This window comes from Bufo gargarizans, chromosome 2 (genome assembly GCF_014858855.1).
Source record: "Bufo gargarizans isolate SCDJY-AF-19 chromosome 2, ASM1485885v1, whole genome shotgun sequence".
In the NCBI taxonomy this organism is placed as follows: Eukaryota; Metazoa; Chordata; class Amphibia; order Anura; family Bufonidae; genus Bufo; species Bufo gargarizans.
In genome coordinates, this window is record NC_058081.1 from 600,259,926 (window position 1) to 600,280,430 (window position 20,505).

Consider the following 20,505-nt stretch of genomic DNA (forward strand, 5'->3'; position numbering starts at 1 on the left):
TGATTACAGCTTCCTCATATCTATTGCTGTACATAAGAGAATGAATGGATACCAGGTCTATAAACCTATTTGTGGGGATAAGCAATAGATTGATATGATAGGTAAAAGTGAAAGGGAATTGTAGGCTCTATCAATTCAGGAACCTTTTCTCAGAACATTAGAGGATATGTTGATATTTAAATTGGACCAGAATTTCTTGCCAAAAGGTGGTCACTTCTTTCCACAGGTCCCAAGACAGAGTGATTCCCTCCTTCTGTATCAATCCAAAAACTTCTCAGGAAACAATGGAGAGTTGACCAAAATCTATTTTTTACAGCTTTGTGGTCCAAATAAAGGGAAGAAGGCTTCAAAAAGTTATTTCTATACCCAGAAGAAGACACTCTCTGCAGAGTGATGCTGGCTGGTGTCTTCTTCCGGGTGTACTGTGATGGATTCTGCGCAGTAAGGAAGTTGGCAGCGGGTGAGCATCCTTCCTTCACTACATCTGCGCCAAATACTAAACGTCACGATGCAGGCATGAGATTTCACCCGAAATCAGTGCCAGGCAGCAGGATGTGAACTCTGCCTGGCCCTGTCAATCAAGTCTAGGAGAGCGTGGCATATAAAATGATTAGATGCTTCGGATTTAAGATTTTTTTTTAATTATTATAAGAGTATGCTATCTTATTTTAAACTTTTGATTGATTACAGTGTGAAGACCAATAGATGTTGGCAAGTAATGGCAGAACAGTCTAATAGAGATCATTCTCAATTCTGCTAGGAAAGCTGGATGGCTGTATAGTTGCAGGGATAGCTGAGAACAGTATTGCAGCCGAAAAATCATTTATTGGAATGTGAATGTTTGTGGCTTTGAGTTGTTGTGATTGTATGAAGTTGTAGCAGGGAAGAATTTTATGGATGTTATTACATATTATATGTTGAATGTTCAAATAACACCAGAGATCTGTCTTCATGAATGATTAAGAATACACTGACTAGACGAAGGAGGATAGCAGCGTCCAACCGGAAGGGGTGGACTTAGATGACTTAGCGGGCAGGGCAGAGAAAAGAGTGGACTTTACAGACATAAACAACACAAACTCAGCCCTTTTGCCCATCCCTAATTACAAGACACTCCTATGAAAAAAGCGAAGTGTTCCAGTGTATGCCTTCATGGAAAATCGACATCGAGAAAAGCTGGGTACATCTGCAACCCAAAATAACAAAGGGTTTTAAGTGCAGAGTAAACCACAGAACAACATTGGGTATCTTAGAAGATTTATGAATAAATATATTAATTGCTGTCAATCAAAGGAGGATGATTAAACTACGAGGTTGAAGGGTTAACATTGAAGAAGATACCCATGAATGAAGACATATTACAACAAATGTCAGTTTTTTTGTTTTACACCACAATGTGCAATAAATATGCAAATGTAATAGAACTAAAAACAATTTTGATACGTTATGTTATAGTGTTGTGACAAAGGCCATCAAAGACAATTGAACATCATTGATTATGAGGAAAAACTGCAAAATGCATAAGTTGAGTTTGAAGTACATATTAAGTCCAATATTTAATGACACATGTATATGTAACTGTTACATAATACACAGGCAATTAGACTATGTATGGGATTTAGCAAAGTTTATTTTCCTTTGGCAAAGGACCTCTATGGTACCATTGGAAAGTTTATTTTTAAATACAGTGTTGGGACTTTTGTTTGTTTTGGTTAATCCATCTGATGTACGGATGGAGAGAAAACTAAATACACCCCTATCCTGGTCTGAATTGAAGACTATGGACTGAGCTTTTTGAATTTATTGTGAAACTGAATGACATCTTGTAGACTATCTGGAACTGTTCAAGTTGTCTCCAATTCCATCTTCCCTAAGTGCAGGCTATATCAGTTGTTAAGCAGAGCCCGGACTGACAACCTCTGCAGTGCCCAGGAACTGACCGACAACCTCAGCAGTGCCCAGGAGCTGCCCAAGATAATGACCAGGTGTGGTAAGATGCAGCTTTCGGTGACCTGCCTACCACCCAACAAGAACTTTAACCACCTGTCTGCCATGTTGAAAAAGACATTGCACTACTGATGTCCAGGTAATTGCCTGCCCAAGACTTCCTGCAATACACCAACCAACCAGCAGGGCTGATGACCTTGTGGAACCTGCAGACAAGTGAGGGGAGGAGGCCCCAGTGTCAAAGCTCTTCCCATAAACAAGGTTATGGACTTTCCTACAACCACTGAAAGGAGGCTCTGAGCCCTGCATTAATCCCTTCATACATTAACACAGAAAAAGGAGGAGTAAGAGACTGAACTATAAAGTTGTACAGAGGGAAACAACATATGTGTTGCGGCACAAAAGGACCATGCAGTATGGTGTACAGAATATCAAGAAATGGACAACTGACTTTGCACCAGAGACTTTGCATCCAAGAATATCAGAAGTGAAGAAGACCTTTGTGAAAGACACTTCTTGTTAGCTCAACATACAGTTTTTATGAATTTTTTTATTTTTATGTAATTGTTCTAAAGTGGTTTTCTGTTAAATGACTAGGGTTTATATGATGTTAGCTAGAATAGGTCATGATGTTATATTTTTGGATAGGTGAAAAGGAATTAAAGTAGAAGAACAAGGGCTAAAATGTGTTGCAGGGTATTTTTAAGTAATGATTGGTTCTGTTCCCTTTAGGTCTGTCGCTTTTATATTATCTTCTGTATTCTGTGTAATGATAGTTTGATAGCCTACCCAACCCCTGTTGTGCTTGGCCACATTCCACAGTGGTTATCTCAGAGACATGTGTGCTGCACACTGGACATCATTGGGAAAAGGGACTGAAAGGGTATAAACTTGGCTGCACACAGACAGGTAATGGGCACTTCACTGAAGAAATCATCCAAGTAAGATGTTGTTTGAAAAATATCTCTATCTCTTGTATGACCATGGGGTGTCAGCCATGTGCTACGACATGGTGGACTCAGGTTCCCCCTCCCTCCATTGTATGTGTAGGCCAGTGATAATTATTTACTTTTTACTGCTCTGTATGTGATTTATCTGTCTTACCTTATATTTTATCACACTTAGTAAATATTTTTATTCACTTAGCCTGCGTAAGCAAAGCTTATTCATTCTCAAATCTTTTGACTTCACGTTGTAAAACTGTTTAATATTCATATTCAAGAAAGTGCTAATCAGGCGGTTTTGGTAGTCTAGGTCCCTGTTACAGTCACTTGTTGCTGGGGCCGTTGGTTGCGTTCTCAGCAGGTTCCACCTTATGGCTCCTTCTGTGCTGTATAAGACTTGTGTTGTAGCTGAAGCTCTTCCCACACTCCATACAGATATATGGCTTCTCACCCGTGTGTGTTCGGTAATGTCTCACCAGGTTGGAGCTATTGGTGAAGCTCTTATTGCAGTAACCACAAGAATATGGCCTCTCCCCAGTGTGTATACGTTGGTGCTTCATATACGTGGCGTACTGGATAAATCCTTTATCACATATAGCACATCTATAGGGGGTCTCTCCTGTGTGTATTTTCTGGTGAACCTTAAGATTCCAGTTGTCCCTAAAGCTTTTCCCACAATCGCTGCACTGATATGGTCTGACCCTGCTGTGCGTTTTCAGATGGATGTTCAGTATTCCCAGGGTCTTAAAACGCTTGTCACATAGGTGGCATCGGAAGGGTTTGTCTATCTGAGGGGCACAGTGCTGGAGCGGTGCTGGGGGGGCATGGAAGCTATTCAGTAGGTCACTGCTACCAGGGGTCTGGAAGAAGGACTGCTTTGGTGGATAACATGTCTCTTTCTCTACAATTCTGGGGATACCTCCGGAGTAGTCCATGTTTTTGTAGCTACTAGAATGCTTGTAATTTGGTAACTGTAGATTCCCAGCATTTGCTCTTCTAAGGACAATGGACAGCAGACTTTCCTCCCCTTTCCCAGCATGCTCCTCTTTATGTAAACCAGGGTATTTTTCTGATATTTGGCAGATCTCTGAAGCAGTGTCTGAAGTAGCTTCTGTAAGATCCTGTGGTGGAGGTAACTTGCAACCAAGGGTGAGGTCTATCTCAGTTTTTATTTCCTTAACATTTCGATCTGCAGAGAGAAGAAGGGAAACAAGGTCCTGTTAAAAGTCCGGCAGGGGCTGACTGGGAACTTAAAGTGGCCCTGGAAAAAAAACAAAAAAAGTGGCCCCATGTTGTCTGAAAGCAGGCTAACACAAGAAGGCGGGGATAAAAGATGTAGAAATAGCAGCAATACCATGGTGCAGCACAAGATACCGCCCCTGCGGAACCACATTTTTATTGCATTTTTCACCAGGAAATTCGCCGTTAAACCAGGCACAATGACTTGTAGATCTACCTTAACTAATTGTAATGATACCTTTTTACTTAGCGATCCTGGAGAAAAAGTCATTTTAATCCATATTCAAATTAGCAGTTAAGTGCACCAAGTGCAAGCCCACGCCAGTCTGTGCATCATTGCTCCTCCTTCTCCTCCCTCTCTTTCTTGATTGGCAGGATCAGTTTCCTGCATATTGATTTAGTCTGGCTCTGTTCTTTAAGAAGGAGAGGGAAGGGCTGCCAGAGGAAGCATGAGGAGAAAGGGTGCACAAAGCAGCTTAGACCCGCCCTCAGTGCACTTAGCTGCTTATTTACATACGGAATGTGAAGTACCTTTTCTCAAGAATTAAGGATCGGATTGTTAAGTGAAAGGTATCATTACATTCAGATCTACAAGGCATTGTAACTGGTTGACCAATGAATTTCCTGCTGACAGGTTCCTTTTATCTGTTTTACTTTAGATATCTTTTGTTTGGTGACTGGGGAGGTTTCTGAACATATACCAAGAGCCTGCATGCCAAAAATAAAATAAAAAAATGGGACATACAGGTAAATGGAAAGTGAGGAAAATGCTACAATTTCCTCATAGGATAAATGATAAAGTTTCATGCATTCATACATTTACGTAAAGACACTTTAAATTTAACTCGTTACCTATACATCCCGCTGATAAGAGCTCAGAAGTTACTTCAGGCACTTCATCCTCCTGCTTGGGCCAAATGGAAATTTTGGGATTGAAAACCAAGTGATTGGCTAGAAACAAACACAAACAGGTTCATTGGCAGCAAGACAATCCTGAACAGAAGTCACAGCCAACTGCATTCATGATCACTGAAAGGATGGGGGGTCCCTGTACTTCACAAATGATCACCTGTTATCTCGGAGAAGTTATAAACAGGTCTTCAATCCCCTTGCAGCTTCACAGGATTACATTACATGGTGTCCACTGAAACTAATAGTCAGTCCTGTAATGCATGGGGGAGTCAGGTCCCCCCAGAGGGACAGCTTCTGAGTCACCTCCATGTAGGTCACTGCATACTCTAAACAACTGGCCAGTCAGCAATTATTCACTTCAATAGAGCTAAGCTGCAATATCAAAAACAAACCTATGGAAATATGTTTTTGGAAGAAAGCAATCAGGTTTTACTAATCCTGAACAATCCCTTTAAACTAGCTGCCTTCAAAGAAGATTGAGGATTGACAATGTGTATGGGTGTCTAAATGAGTGCATGGTACAGAATACCGTGTCAGACAGTGTAAAATAATGACCTTCAAAGGTCAGATCTTCATGACTGTGATTATGCTTCTGATCTGTCTTCTGTTCTCCATCAGACTTTCCTTCTTTATTAATTAGCACATCAGACATTGCAGATGGAAATCCTGGAATAGAAAAATGTATCACATATTAAGATGCTTAGTTGTTCCTTAGCTTCCCTCCTCACAGGCTGATCATCAGAAAATCTTACTGATGACGATCACTGCAAAAAACAGCTCTGTGCCCCATTCCAATCCTACTGAACTAAAGTCTATGGGGCATAATTATTAGTGAGCGCCAAGTTGAAGTGGCATTGTACTCTCTAGTAGCAGTTTATGACCCTCAAAATGAGAACGTGTAGATAAATTGGTCAATCAGGGGAGACAGTTGAAGTCTATCCTGAATACTGCTCTAAAGCTGGGAAATGGAAACTAGAAAATGGAAACGTTTAATATATTAAGGTAAAAAAGGCCCCTACACACAAACGAACAAAAAATAATAGTCTAGGAGCTCAACTGGTCATAGATATAAGACCGTCAGGAGCGCCAGATATGGCCATCATGATGACTGAGTGGGTGCCCACTCCATTTACTGGACCAGGGAAGACAAGAAACTATTGTCCCCCTTAAATGGAAGCAGTGTTTCCAAATGATTGGTACAGGAAGATATCACGCAGGCACCTAAGAAGGACTAACAGGTGATTGAGGCCAAGAGGGAAGGGGGTTTAATTGTAAACTGACCCTGTAAAGCCCTACTTGGGCCTGGTTCACCCTACAATGTAATCCTAGGAGCGGGGTCCAAAAACCCCCGCAAGGGGTGGCCCCGACTGGAACCTGGTCCTATTCTGAAGGCCCTATTGAGGCCCTGTACAGAAACAATCCGGACCATATGCCAACCCCGGATTAAACCCCCCCAACTTTATTATGCCTAAAATATATATGTTCCCCCCCCGCACCCCTTATCGCAATCTTCCGCCCGCCTCCCTTTGAATAATCCATGATGAAGGAGCCCGACGGCTCAGAAACGCGTCGGATGAACTTTGATCTCTGCTACCGGCCGGAGCAGTGTGAATGCTGGTAGGTGAGCAGTGAAGATTTACTTTTCCTTACACTTCCCTACACACAGGAACGGGAACCCGGAACATTCATCTAGCCACTCCACTCGATTTGTTATATTTCTACCGACCAGCGCCAGTGTAAGTTTGTACCGTAAGGTAATTAACATTTAACCCTTTGAATAATCGTTGGTGGCCAGTGGGTATACCAGGGTGTCAGCACATTGCTGACACCCTGGTATAAATGGCTGACATCTGTGATGCAATGTCAGCCGTTTAACCCTTTCCATACCGCGGTCCGTACGGACCGCGGTATGGAAAAGGTTAACAGTAAGAGGGGGCTCCCTCCCTCTCCCATCGGGGGGCTGCTGTGCCTTTGCAGCCCCCAGACAGGATGGGGTCACAGAGGGAGGGAGCCCCCCTCCTTCCCCTTCCCCGTTTGCGCAGTTGTGGTTTACATGGTGTTCCCAAGGCAACAGGATGCCTTCTCAGGCATCCTGCTGTCCATGGTCCTGAACAGATCTGTGCTAAAGGCATAGATCTGTTCAGACAAAGTGTAAGTAAAATACAGTACAAAACACTATATAGAGTACTGTACTGTATTATACAGACATCAGACCGACTGGATCTTCAAGAACCAAGTGGGTCTGGGTAAAAAAAAAAGAAAAGAAAAGTGAAAAAAAGGTAAAAATCAAATAACACATTTATCACTGATTAAAAATGAAAAAAATTAAATTCCCTACACATGTTTGGTATCGCCGCGTCCGTAACGACCTGATCTATAAAACAGTCATGTTACTTTACCCAAACGGTGAATGCCATCAAAATAAAAAAACTATGATGAAATTGAAATTTTGCCCACCTTACTTCCCAAAAAAGGTAATAAAAGTGATAAAAAAAGTTGCATGTACGCCAAAATTGTAACAACCAAACCGTCATCTCATGCCGCAAAAATCATACCCTACCCAAGATAATCGCCCACAAACTGAAAAAACTATGGCTCTTAGACTATGGAAACACTAAAACATGATTTTTTTTGTTTCAAAAATTAAATCATTGTGTAAAACGTACATAAATAAAAAAAAAGTATACATATTAGGTATCGCCGCGTCTGTATCAACCGGCTCTAAAAAAATATTACATGACCTAACCCCTCAGGTGACCACCGTAAAAAAATAAAAATAAAAACGGTGTAAAAAAAGCCCTTTTTTTATCTTACATCACAAAAAGTGTAATAGCAAGCGATAAAGTCATATGCACCCCAAAATAGTGCCAATCAAACCGTCATCTCATCCTGCAAAAAATGAGACCGTACTTAAGATAATCGCCCAAAAACTGAAAAAACTATGGCTCTTAGACTATGGAGACACTAAAACATTTTTTTTGTTTTAAAAATGAAATCATTGTGTAAAACTTACATAAATAAAAAAAAATTGTATACATATTAGGTATCACCGCGTCCGTGACAACCTGCTCTATAAAATTACTACATGATCTAACCTGTCAGATGAATGTTGTAAATAACAAAAAAAAGTTGCCAAAAAATCTATTTCTTGTTACCTTGCCGCACAAAAAGTGTAATATAGAGCAACCAAAAATCATATGTACCCTAAACTAGTACCAACAAAACTTCCACGCTATCCCGTAGTTTCTAAAATGGGGTCACTTTTTTGGAGTTTCTACTCTAGGGGTGCATCAGGGGGGCTTCAAATGGGACATGGTGTCAAAAAAACCAGTCCAGGAAAATCTGCCTTCCAAAAACCGTATGGCATTCCTTTCCTTCTGCGCCCTGCCGTGTGCCCGTACAGCAGTTTACGACCACATATGGGGTGTTTCTGTAAACTACAGAATCAGGGCCATAAATAATGAGTTTTGTTTGGCTGTTAACCCTTTCTTTGTAACTGGAAAAAAAAATATTAAAATGGAAAATCTGCCCAAAAAGTGAAATTTTGAAATTGTATCTCTATTTTCCATTAAATCTTGTGGAACACCTAAAGGGTTAACAAAGTTTGTAAAATCAGTTTTGAATACTTTGAGGGGTGTAGTTTCTTAGATGGGGTCACTTTTATGGAGTTTCTACTCTAGGGTTGCATCAGGGGGGCTTCAAATGGGACATGGTGTAAATAAACCAGTCCAGCAAAATCTGCCTTCCAAAAACCAAACGGCGCACCTTTCACTCTATGCCCCGCTGTGTGGCCTTGCAGTAGTTTAGGGCCACATATGGGGTGTTTCTGTAAACTGCAGAGTCAGGGCAATAAAGATACAGTGTTGTTTGGCTGTTAACCCTTTCTTTGTAACTGGAAAAAAAAATATTAAAATGGAAAATCTGCCCAAAAAGTGAAATTTTGAAATTGTATCTCTATTTTCCATTAAATCTTGTGGAACACCTAAAGGGTTAACAAAGTTTGTAAAATCAGTTTTGAATACTTTGAGGGGTGTAGTTTCTTAGATGGGGTCACTTTTATGGAGTTTCTACTCTAGGGTTGCATCAGGGGGGCTTCAAATGGGACATGGTGTAAATAAACCAGTCCAGCAAAATCTGCCTTCCAAAAACCAAACGGCGCACCTTTCACTCTATGCCCCGCTGTGTGGCCTTGCAGTAGTTTAGGGCCACATATGGGGTGTTTCTGTAAACTGCAGAGTCAGGGCAATAAAGATACAGTCTTGTTTGGCTGTTAACCCTTGCTTTGTTAGTGGAAAAAATGGGTTAAAATGGAAAATTAGGCAAAAAAAAATGAAATTCTCAAATTTCATCCCCATTTGCCAATAACTCTTGTGCAACACCTAAAGGGTTAACGAAGTTTGTAAAATTTTTGGGTGGTTTCTATTATGTAAGCCTCGCAAAGTGACTTCAGACCTGTAGTGGTCCCTAAAAATTGGGTTTTTCTAAATTTCTGAAAAATTTCAAGATTTGCTTCTAAACTTCTAAGCCTTGTAACAGCCCCAAAAAATAAAATATCATTCCCAAAATAATTCAAACATGAAGTAGACATATGGGGAATGTAAAGTCATCACAATTTTCTGGGGTATTACTATGTATTACAGAAGTAGAGAAACTGAAACTTTGACATTTGCAAATTTTTCCAAATTTTTGGTAAATTAGGTATTTTTTTATGCAAAAATAATAATTTTTTTGACTTCATTTTACCAGTGTCATGAAGTACAATATGTGACGAAAAAACAATCTCAGAATGGCCTGGATAAGTCAAAGCGTTTTAAAGTTATCACCACTTAAAGTGACACTGGTCAGATTAGCAAAAAACGGCCTGGTCCTTAAGGTGAAATAAGGCTGTGTCCCTAAGGGGTTAAATCTAGGGGTTCACATACTTTTTCCACCTGCACTGTGAATGTTTACATGGTGTGTTCAATAAAAACATGGTAACATTTAATTCTTTGTGTGTTATTAGTTTAAGCAGACTGTGATTGTCTATTGTGACTTAGATGAAGATCAGATCACATTTTATGACCAATTTGTGCAGAAATCCATATCATTCCAAAGGGTTCACATACTTTTTTCTTGCAAATGTATGTAGCGACTAAATGGAATGGTTCAAATAGGACACAAACTAGCTAAAGCAGATAGCAGGCCCCCTAGAGTCCTGCAGGTGTCCTGTGACAACGACGCATATCCACATGATGCAGCTTCCTTGCTGTGTCTTGCACAAGTACTTTAGCTCATCTATAACATGTTCTAGGTGACTCACTAATAATTATGCCCCATAGGCTTCAGTTCAGTGGGATTGTAATGGGGCACAGAGTTGTTTCTTGCAGTGATCGTCAGTAGTTGCAATGGTGGCATACCCAACTCTGATTTATCTTCTTCACCACCTTTACAGTTCTCTTCATTAGTGCAAACATCCTCATCGTGCTTGATTCTGAATATGAGATCTGGGCTGAGGACCGAGGCACCTGGTACAGCTTCAAGAGATGAGAGAAGGTTTTAGTGAATTGACATTTATGGTTATTTCTCTATACTGGAAAATACTATAGAAGTCGCAGATGCTACAGTAGACGAGCACCAGCTCCACGGTGACTATAACATGATTATCACAAGAGTAAAGTGCTCTTTATATGTCTCTGTGGGTCATATGCACATGCAATTCCATATAACTGTGTAATGTTGGTATCTTTTTAATCACATGTAATTTTTCCCATTAGTTTAGATTAAAATCTAAGGGATCCGAAAGTTATGCTTTACTGCACTATGTTAGTATATAATGACCAAAGTTCAGAATTCAGATACTTAATCTTCCCTCAGGGCAAGTACCAATGTTACGACCGCTGCATGTGAGACGCTCCCTACACATGGCAGTCAATGGGCAGATGATTCTGAAGGTAATTAATCAGTCTTGCCCTCAAAATCTGGGTAACCTGGGGTTCTGACTTGCATGGGGCCCTCACAATATAAGAACATCCTTCAGTTTATGAAGCCAAAACCAGGAATGGATTTAGCTGAGGTATTATCTGTTCTTTATCATTATTCTATCTAGGGCTCATGCATACCACCGTAAATTGGGTTCACGTTTGATCCCATTCATTTCTATGGGGCTGCAAAAAATGTGGACAGCACATGGAGTGGTGTACTGTCCACATCTGTACGGCTGTTCTGCAAATTACAGAACACGTCCTAATCGTGTCCATTTTGCAGACAAAATAGGGCATTTCTACAATACGGCTTGCGGAAAGTGCAGGATGCACACGTCCGGTATCTGTATTTTGCGGATTAGCGTTTCGAGAACTACAAAACGGCAATGGCTGTGTGTATGAGCCCTAAGGATATGTTCACATGGTGGTTTTTTACAGTATTGCTGTTCATACGTGTGCAGTTTATTGACATAAACTGGCCCCTGCTTTAAAAAAAGAAAAAACTATGGGAAGTGTTCCCGGCAAAGCCGCGAGGTAGTATTGACCATGAAACCCAAGCCAAATTCAGCTGTCATAAAACATCAGGTGAACGGCCCTTTCCGGTGTGCTGGTTATAAGACAGGTGTAATACACTTACCTTTAGTGCTGCTTTCTGTAGGATTTCCTTCATCAGCACAAAGTTCTTCTTCACATTTTATTTTAAATATCATGTCCGAATTTGGAACTGAAGCCCCTTCTAAAAGAACAATCACAGAGAACAACATGGGGGCAAATTGCAAGCCATTTGCTAATTATATCGATACCATAGTTGTAAAAATACTAGCGAATCCCCAGACTGAAGGCGACATAACTCACAGCAAACCCGGTGGATATTCCCGGCACAGTATGACTCCGGACATGGTACTATGTAAGAATTGGTCTTTTGTACAATACCAGACACAGCACCTGCTCCGGACAGCACTAAAACAATGTATAATAATAAGCTGAAGGATGTGGGTGGAGGTCCCTCAGGTTGTATCCTTATAATCAAGCCATGATATCATCAACGTCCATGGTGGGACAAACCTTTTAGTGCTAAATCATGTTCATAAACTAGAGGGGATCTGGCACTAATGTTGTAGAAGGCATGCATTATCTAGATGGCGCATGTGACATGATAAATGTGTCCCTGTCACTAGGCATCTTACACACATTCTCGTCTTTATAACCCTTTCCTGGCTGGTGTCCATGTACCCCAATGTGTATGAAATCAACCCCACCAGAATGGAGAGTGAATTCTTACTGCGGTCTTCCTCCTGGCTGCTGACATATGGCTCGTCATTTCTTCTAATCCTACAGAGAACATCGGGATGGAGAATGGTGTAACCTGTGGATAAGAGGAGATAATGACATCACTGGACACTGAAATATCTAAAGAGATGCAGAATGTTATGCTGAGTACAGAGTCATCTTAAAGGAATTTTCTGACATTTTTATCCTTAGGATAGGTCATCAGTTTCTGATCGCTGGTGGTCAGACACCCAGCACCCCAGCCTATCAGCGCGCCAGTGAGTGCTGCTGCCTCCTCACAGCTTACCGACCACAGCGCCGAACATGGTATAGCGGCTGTGCGTGGTATTGCAGTTCAGCCCCAATCACTAGGATGAGACTGAGCTGCTCTTTGGCCATGTGTCGTCACTGCCTTAAGGTAAGCTGTGGGAAGCCATCTTAAACAGCTGATCGGTGGAGGTCCCAGGTGTCGGACCCCCAACGATCAGATACTGATGACGTATCCAGAGGATAGACCCTCAGTATAAAAAAGTTGAAGAACACCTTTAAACATTCAGTCACCTGAACACCTTAGCTTCATTCCTTTAGGCTGCTCATCAGAAAATGTTATTGACGACGATCACTGCAACAAACAGCTCTGCGCCCCATTACAGTCCCACTGAACTGAAGCCTATGGGGCATAATTATTAGTGAGCGTCACTCAAGTTTATCCAATGGAAGGTGAAGTGGCATGGTGCGCTCTAGTCGCAGTTCATGACCCTCAAAATGAGAACAAAATATTTGAAATCCTTTGTCCACATTCACCAGTGGTTTTATTGCTCTAATGCTAAATCAAGCAAATGTGCAATAGGTCATTTTGTGTTTTTTTGCTCCAATGCAGACCGACTTGTCTCCACTGTAACAGACTAGTCTGAGCCACAGTGAGGTCTCCAGTAACTCGTCTTAAAATCTTCAAAGGGTTATTTTTTGTACATTAAAAGCACATAAATCGGAGAAGGTGAAGAGTTATAGCCAACGTGTTTCAGACAAACGCATGTCGTCCTTAGTCATAGCAGAGTGTCGGTGCCCACATACTCCCTTCCATTTCTCATCTATTTATTACAAACCTAATACATGTATATTAGTACAAATGCTGGTAGTACTGGGGGCACTTCTGGGGTGGTGAAGAGCATGATAAATAAAACAAAGGGGGGGGCATTATATATATTATAATACTACAGAGGGGACCATTATATATTATAATAATACAGAAGGAGAGCATATATACTATAATAATACAGAAGGGGTCATTATCTATTATAATAACAGAGGGGGCCATTATATATAAACATACAGAGGGGGCCATTATATATAAACATACAGAGGGGGGCATTATATATTATAATAACACAGAGGGAGCTATTATATACTATAATAATACAGAAGAGACAATTATATATTATAATAAAACAGTGGGGGCCATTAGATACTATAATAATACAGAGGGTATAAAGCGGTATATGGCGCTGCATTACCCTGTAGGTTTCGTAGTAATGTATGTAATATCCACCCAAATACAGTCCTGATCAAAAGTTTAAGACCACTTGAAAAATGGCAAAAAATCATATTTAGCATGGCTGGATCTTAAAGTTCCAAGTAGAGCTTCAACATGCAACAAGAAGAAATGGGAGTGAGACAACTGAAACAGGCTGTTTTTCAGCTGATCAAAAGTTTAGGACCACACCTCCCCCAAAAAACGAAACCCCCCCAAAACAGAAATCCAATTTCCAAACATGAACTCAGTAATGAGTAGCTCCGCCGTTATTGTTTATCACTTCAAAAATTTGTTTCGGCATGCTTGATGCAAGCGTTTCCATGAGGTGAGTGGGAACATTTCTCCAAGTGGTGAAGACGGCCGCACGAAGGCCATCTACTGTCTGGAATTGGCGTCCATTTTTGCAAACTTCCCTTGCCATCCATCCCCAAAGGTTCTCAATTGGATTTAGATCAGGGGAACAGGCAGGATGGGCCAAAAGAGTGATGTTATTCTCCTGGAAGAAGTCCCTTGTCCTGCGGGCATTGTGTACTGTAGCGTTGTCCTGTTGAAAAACCCAGTCGTCACCACACAGACGAGGGGACAGTTACAGCAACATCTGGACATCCGTTTGACACCCCTGCACTTCCTGAAGCTCCATTGTTCCACTGAAGGAAAAAGCACCCCAGACCATTATGGTGCCCCCTCCACTGTGGCACGTAGAAAACATCTCAGGTGGGATCTGCTTGTCATGCCAGTAATGTTGGAAACCATCAGGACCATCAAGGTTAAATTTTTTCTCATCAGAGAATAAAACTTTCTTCCACCTTTGAATGTCCCATGTTTGGTGCTCTCTTGCAAAGTCCAAACGAGCAGTTCTGTGGCGTTCAAGGAGACGAGGTCTTTGAAGACGTTTTTTGTTTTTGAAGCCCTTCAGTCTCAGGTGCCGTCTGATGGTTATGGGGCTGCAGTCAGCACCACTAAGGGCCTTCATTTGGGTCGAGAATCACCCAGTGTCTTGACGTTCAGCCAATTGGATCCTCCGGCTCAGTGCTGATAAAAAATTTTGGGGTCTTCCACTTGACTTTTTTGTTCCATAACCCTCAGGATCATTTAAGAAATTTCAAAGTCTTACTGCGTCCCACCTCAGCAGCGATGGCGCGCTGTGAGAGACCCTGCAGTTCAACAACCTGACCACGTTCAAAAAGGGAGAGTTTTTTTGCCTTTGCCATCACAACGTGTGACTACCTGACAGAAAATGACAATGAATCCACAATTTTGCACAGATTTGGCCTTTTAAAGGCATGTGATCCTAAAATTTGGATCAGCTGAAAAACAGCCTGTTTCAGTTTAATCGTTATTTTCAATTAATTGAATGCTCAAAAAATGTTTTGTCTCACTCTCATTTCTTCTTGTTGCATGTTGAAGCTCTACTTGGAACCTTGTTAAGATCCCACAATGTAAAATATGATTTTTTGCAATTTTTCAAGTGGTCTTAAACTTTTGATCAGGACTGTATGTCTAACAGTAGGGCTAGGGGGAGGTGCTGGATTGAGAATTTGGCACGGGATGGGGTATTTATATTTTCTTGCTTTCTCTCTGTTCACCAAGCACAGCGCAGTCCATAAGATAGCAGATGTGCTTGGTATCGAAGCTAAGCCCCATTGACTTCATTTGGGAGGATGGAGGAGCCAGAGAAAGTACCCACCCCGGGTGCCAAATACCTTAGACACGTCACTGTGTAGCTACTAAATGGTATGGTTCAAATGAGACCCCAACTACTAGCTAAAGCAGACAGCAACGCCCCCTGGAGTACTGCAGGGGTCCAGTGACAATAACGGATACCCACATTGGACAGCCTTATGGGGCCTCCTTGCTGTGTCTTTAGCTCATCTGTAACATGCTCTAAGGAGCCTTCTATAGTAATCTGTTGCAATGTTGGCATACCCAACTCTGATTTATCTTCTTCACCACCTTTACAGTTCTCTTCATCAGTGCAAACATCCTCATCGCGCTTGATTCTGAATATGAGATCTGGGCTGAGGACCGAGGCACCTGGTACAGCTTCAAGAGATGAGAGAAGGTTTTAGTGAATTTACATTTATGGTTATTTCTCTATACTGGAAAATACTATAGAAGTCTCAGATGCTACAGTAGACGAGCACCAGCTCCACGGTGACTATAACATGATTATCACAAGAGTAAAGTGCTCTTTATTTGTCTCTGTGGGGTCACATGTAACGTTAGCATCTTTCAATCACATGTAATTTTTCCCATTAGTTTAGAATAAAATCTAAGGGATCCAATAGTTATGCTTTACGGCACTATGTTAGTGTATAATGACCAAAGTTCAGATACTTAATCTTCCCTCAGGGCAAGTACCAATGTTGTGGCAGCTGCATGTGAGACCCTGCCCACCCAAGGCAGTAAAGGGGCAGATGATTTTGCAGGTAATACATCAGCCTTGCCCTCAAAATCATGTGGCCACTGGCCGCATGTGGGTGACCAGGTGTCACCGCCACTTCTGTGAGAAGGTCTGGCAGACGTTCTTCTCTACCTCTTGTATGATGTTCTTTGTTTTGGTTTCACTTTCTCATCTCCTTTCCTTCTGCCAGGTGTCACTTATTTAGACATAAACGTCTTCCTTTATATTCCCTCCCATACTGCCTCACTTTGCAGTTTATACTACTTCCTGGATGAAGTGTTCACTGCTGGAGGCTGTTTGCTCAGATAAGTCCTTTACTTTATTGTGTTTGCTTGCTGGCTTGATTCTAGGTGACCCTGACTCCCTCCGTATTAAGTGCAGGGAGCCGGTGGTCGTGTCTCCTCACTATTATAGGGTTTTCAGGTGTCACACAGGCTTAGGTACGTGGGAATGCAATCGTCTACCATTGAGACCCATGTACGTGCATAGCAGTCAGGGAGAGCTCTTAGGGTTTTATAGGGCTCACCTAATAGCTCCTTAGTTTGGGATCAAGCCAGTCGCTCGTTTATTTATATAAGTTTCAGCTATCTGCAAATCTCATCCATGACACCAGGGTTTTGACTGCATGGAGCCATCACAATACTAGAACATGAAGCCACAACCAGGAATGGATTTACAAAGGAGCTGAGGTATTATCTGTTCTTTATCATTATTCTATCCAGGGCTCATGCACACCGCCGTATATTGGTTCCGCGTTTGATCCCATTCATTACTATGGGGCCGCAAACAATGCGGACATCACAGGGAGTAATTCCGCAAATTACAGAACATGTCCTAATCGTGTCCATTTTCCAGACAAAAATAGGAATTTCTGCAATATGGTTTGAGGAAAGTGCAGGATGCACATGGCCGGGATCCGTGGTTTGCGGACTGCAAACCGGCAACGGCTGTGTGCATGAGCCCTAAGGGGGCGTTCACATGATGTCTTTTGACAGCACTGCTGTTCATATGGGTGCAGTTTATTGACATACATATTAAAAAAACAAAAAACTATGGGAAGCGGACCCGGCAAAGCCGCTCGGTAGTATTGAGCATGGAATCCAAGCCAAATTAAGCTGTCATAAAACATCAGGTGAACGGCCCTTTCCGGTGTGCTGGTTATAAGACAGGTGTAATACACTTACCTTTAGTGCTGCTTTCTGTAGGATTTCCTTCATCAGCACAAAGTTCTTCTTCACATTTTATTTTAAATATCATGTCCGAATTTGGAACTGAAGCCCCTTCTAAAAGAACAATCACAGAGAACAACATGAGGTCAAATTGCAAGCCATTTGCTAATTATATTGATACCATAGTTGTAAAAATACTAGCGAATCCCCAGACTGAAGGCGACATAACTCACAGCAAACCTGGTGGATATTCCTTGCACAGTATGACTCTGGACATGTAAGAATTGGTCTTTTGTACAATACCAGACACAGCACCTGCTCCGGACAGCACTAAAACATAAGCTGAAGGATGTGGGTGGAGGTCCCTCAGGTTGTATCCTTATAATCAACGTCCATGGTGGGACAAACCCTTTAGTTCTAAATTGTGTTCATAAACTAGGGGGGAACTGGCACTAATGTTGTAGAAGGCGTGCATTATCTAGATGATGCATGTGACATGATAAATGTGTCCCTGTCACTAGGCATCTTACACACATGGAATGTACATGGAATGGAATGGAGAGTGAATTCTTACTGTGGTCTTCCTCCTGGCTGGTGACATATGGCTCGTCATTTCTTCTAATCCTACAGAGAACATCGGGATGGAGAATGGTGTAACCTGAGGATAAGAGGAGATAATGACATCACTGTACACAGCAATATAGGGGAGTATATAAAGGAGTACACAGCAACATAGAGGGGAATATAGAGTATACAGCAGTAACAGGGGTATATACAGGGCCATATCAGCGGTTATACATGTCCACAAAGTGGTATACACCAGCTGCAACTGTAAGTCTCTAATGTCGTATTCCCCTCCCCCGTACATTGCATACCCCCGCCCGTAGCTTCTCAGCTCAGACTCAGAGCCCGTGTCTCAGGCTCACTCAGACCATAGTGCTCATTCCGGAGGCGGCAGCAACGATAGGCCAACACACCCGAAGTTTGCACTTTAAAAAAGAGGCCACACACAGCGCTGGACTGCCGGAATAGGGAGCACGCCGACACACCATTTACACTTTATGTTTCTGCGGCGCACGTTTAAGGGTACTTTCACACTAGCGTTTTTCTTTTCCGGCATAGAGTTCTGTCCTAGATGCTCAATACCGGAAAAGAACTGATCAGTTTTATCCCCATGCATTCTGAATGGAGAGCAATCCATTCAGGATGCATCAGGATGTCTTCAATTCAGTCTTTTTGACGTTTTAGGCCGGAGATAATACCACTACATGCTGCAGTTTTCTCTACGGCCAAAATAACTGCATGCGCAGAATTTTAAAAATTTAAAAAAAAATAGACACTGATCCGTTTGTCCATATGACAAACGGACAGAATAATGCGTTCTTGCAATGCATTTGTGAGACAGATCCGCATCCGGCTCCGTCTACAAATGCTGTCCGTTTGCATGCAGATTGCCGGATCCGGCAGGCAGTTCCAGCGACGGAACTGCTTGCCGGATCACTCTGCAGCAAGTGTGAAAGTACCCTAAGGCAGGGATCAGCAACCTTCAGCACTCCAGCTGTTGTGAAACTACAATTCCCAGCATGCTCCATTCATTTTTATGAGCGTTCTGAGAAGAATAGAGGAAGTATGCATGCTGGGAGTTGTAGTTTCACAACAGCTGGAGTGCCGAAGGTTGCTGACCCCTGCCCTAAGGAGACCGTCCAGCCTAGCCCCCTGATGAAGTCATGAAATAAAGCAAATTAACCGACACAGGCAAAGTGGTGTTGGTTAATCAGGCTTAAGGTCAGTTTCCTTTTTTTTTTTTTATTATCGGCCCAGCCCTAGTACAGAGTCCTCTTAAAGGAGTTTTTTGACATTTTTGTCCTTCGGATTGGTCATCACTATCTTTTTGGTGGTGGCCCGACACCCAGGACCCCAGCCTATCAGCGCTCCAGTGAGTGCTGCTGCATCCTCACAGCTTACCGACCACAGCGCCGAACATTGTACAGCGGCTGTGCGTGGTATTGCAGCTCAGCCCCAATCAGTAGAATGAGACTGAGCTGCTCCTAGGCCATGTGACGTCACTGCCTTAAGGTAAGCTGTGGGAAGCCATCTTAAACAGCTGAACGGTAGAGGTCCTGGGTGTCGGGCCCCCGCTGATCAGACACTGATGACATATCCAGAGGTATAAAAAATAGGTATATCCTATCAGTATAAAAAAGTTGGAAAACACCTTTAAACATTCAGTCACCTGCACACCTCTTCGGGTACTTTCACGTGGGGAAGACTTGTTGCAGATATTTTTGCAATTGGAAGTGTGTTCTGCAAAGAGGGTTGTTTCTGCATCAAGTACATGCATTATTCCAAGTCCCCTCTCAAATGAATGGGACAGTCACAGATATTTTTGCAACAAATCTGCTGCGTGTGAACTTACCCTTAGGCACTTTCAAACATCTCTAATACAGGCTTTTTTTGCACCTGTTTTATGGAAACAACACCTGGACCTCATACAGTTCATCAAAACCGCAATTGGAGCGACAAAGGCTTTAATGCTGTTCCAACTCCAGTTCTGATGAAGCCAAGGGATTTCTGGGTGTTGTGTCTGTAATAAGGGCACACAAAGGTGCCCGCATGTCTGAAAGCAGCCTAAGAAGAACCTTTGTTGCCTTTAAAGTTCAAAACTTCCCACCCAACCACCAAACAGGTCCAAAGCGAGAAGAAAGATGGCAGCACGTAGATCCAGAAAGTTCAATATAGGCGATGATTCAGACAGATATAGGCCTTTCCAAGCATGCTTAAGGAAAGCTACAGGGAGTGCAGAATTATTAGGCAAGTTGTATTTTTGAGGATTAATTTTATTATTGAACAACAACCATGTTCTCAATGAACCCAAAAAACTCATTACTATCAAAGCTGAATATTTTTAGAAGTAGTTTTTAGTTTGTTTTTAGTTTTAGCTATTTTAGGGGGTATCTGTGTGTGCAGGTGACTATTACTGTGCATAATTATTAGGCAACTTAACAAAAAACTAATATATACCCATTTCAATTATTTATTTTTACCAGTGAAACCAATATAACATCTCAACATTCACAAATATACATTTCTGACATTCAAAAACAAAACAAAAACAAATCAGTGACCA

At 41.9% G+C, this 20,505-nt stretch overlaps 1 protein-coding gene across 2 annotated transcripts in view; it reads right to left on the reverse strand.

The window, feature by feature from the left end:
• Positions 1-1,265: 1,265 nt before the first annotated feature.
• LOC122928756 (zinc finger protein 583-like) overlaps positions 1,266-20,505 on the reverse strand; it is a 35,959-nt gene continuing 16,719 nt past the window's right edge. For both annotated transcript variants that reach the window (XM_044281941.1, XM_044281942.1), the window contains 9 exons: positions 17,953-18,036; positions 17,394-17,492; positions 15,732-15,848; positions 12,285-12,368; positions 11,640-11,738; positions 10,439-10,555; positions 5,598-5,708; positions 4,983-5,081; positions 1,266-4,080 (listed from right to left, as the gene is read on the reverse strand). In XM_044281941.1, coding sequence (XP_044137876.1) covers positions 3,215-4,080; positions 4,983-5,081; positions 5,598-5,708; positions 10,439-10,555; positions 11,640-11,738; positions 12,285-12,368; positions 15,732-15,848; positions 17,394-17,492; positions 17,953-18,036 — 1,676 coding nt within the window. In that variant the 3' untranslated portion in view covers positions 1,266-3,214. The remainder of the gene's footprint in view (positions 4,081-4,982; positions 5,082-5,597; positions 5,709-10,438; positions 10,556-11,639; positions 11,739-12,284; positions 12,369-15,731; positions 15,849-17,393; positions 17,493-17,952; positions 18,037-20,505) is intronic.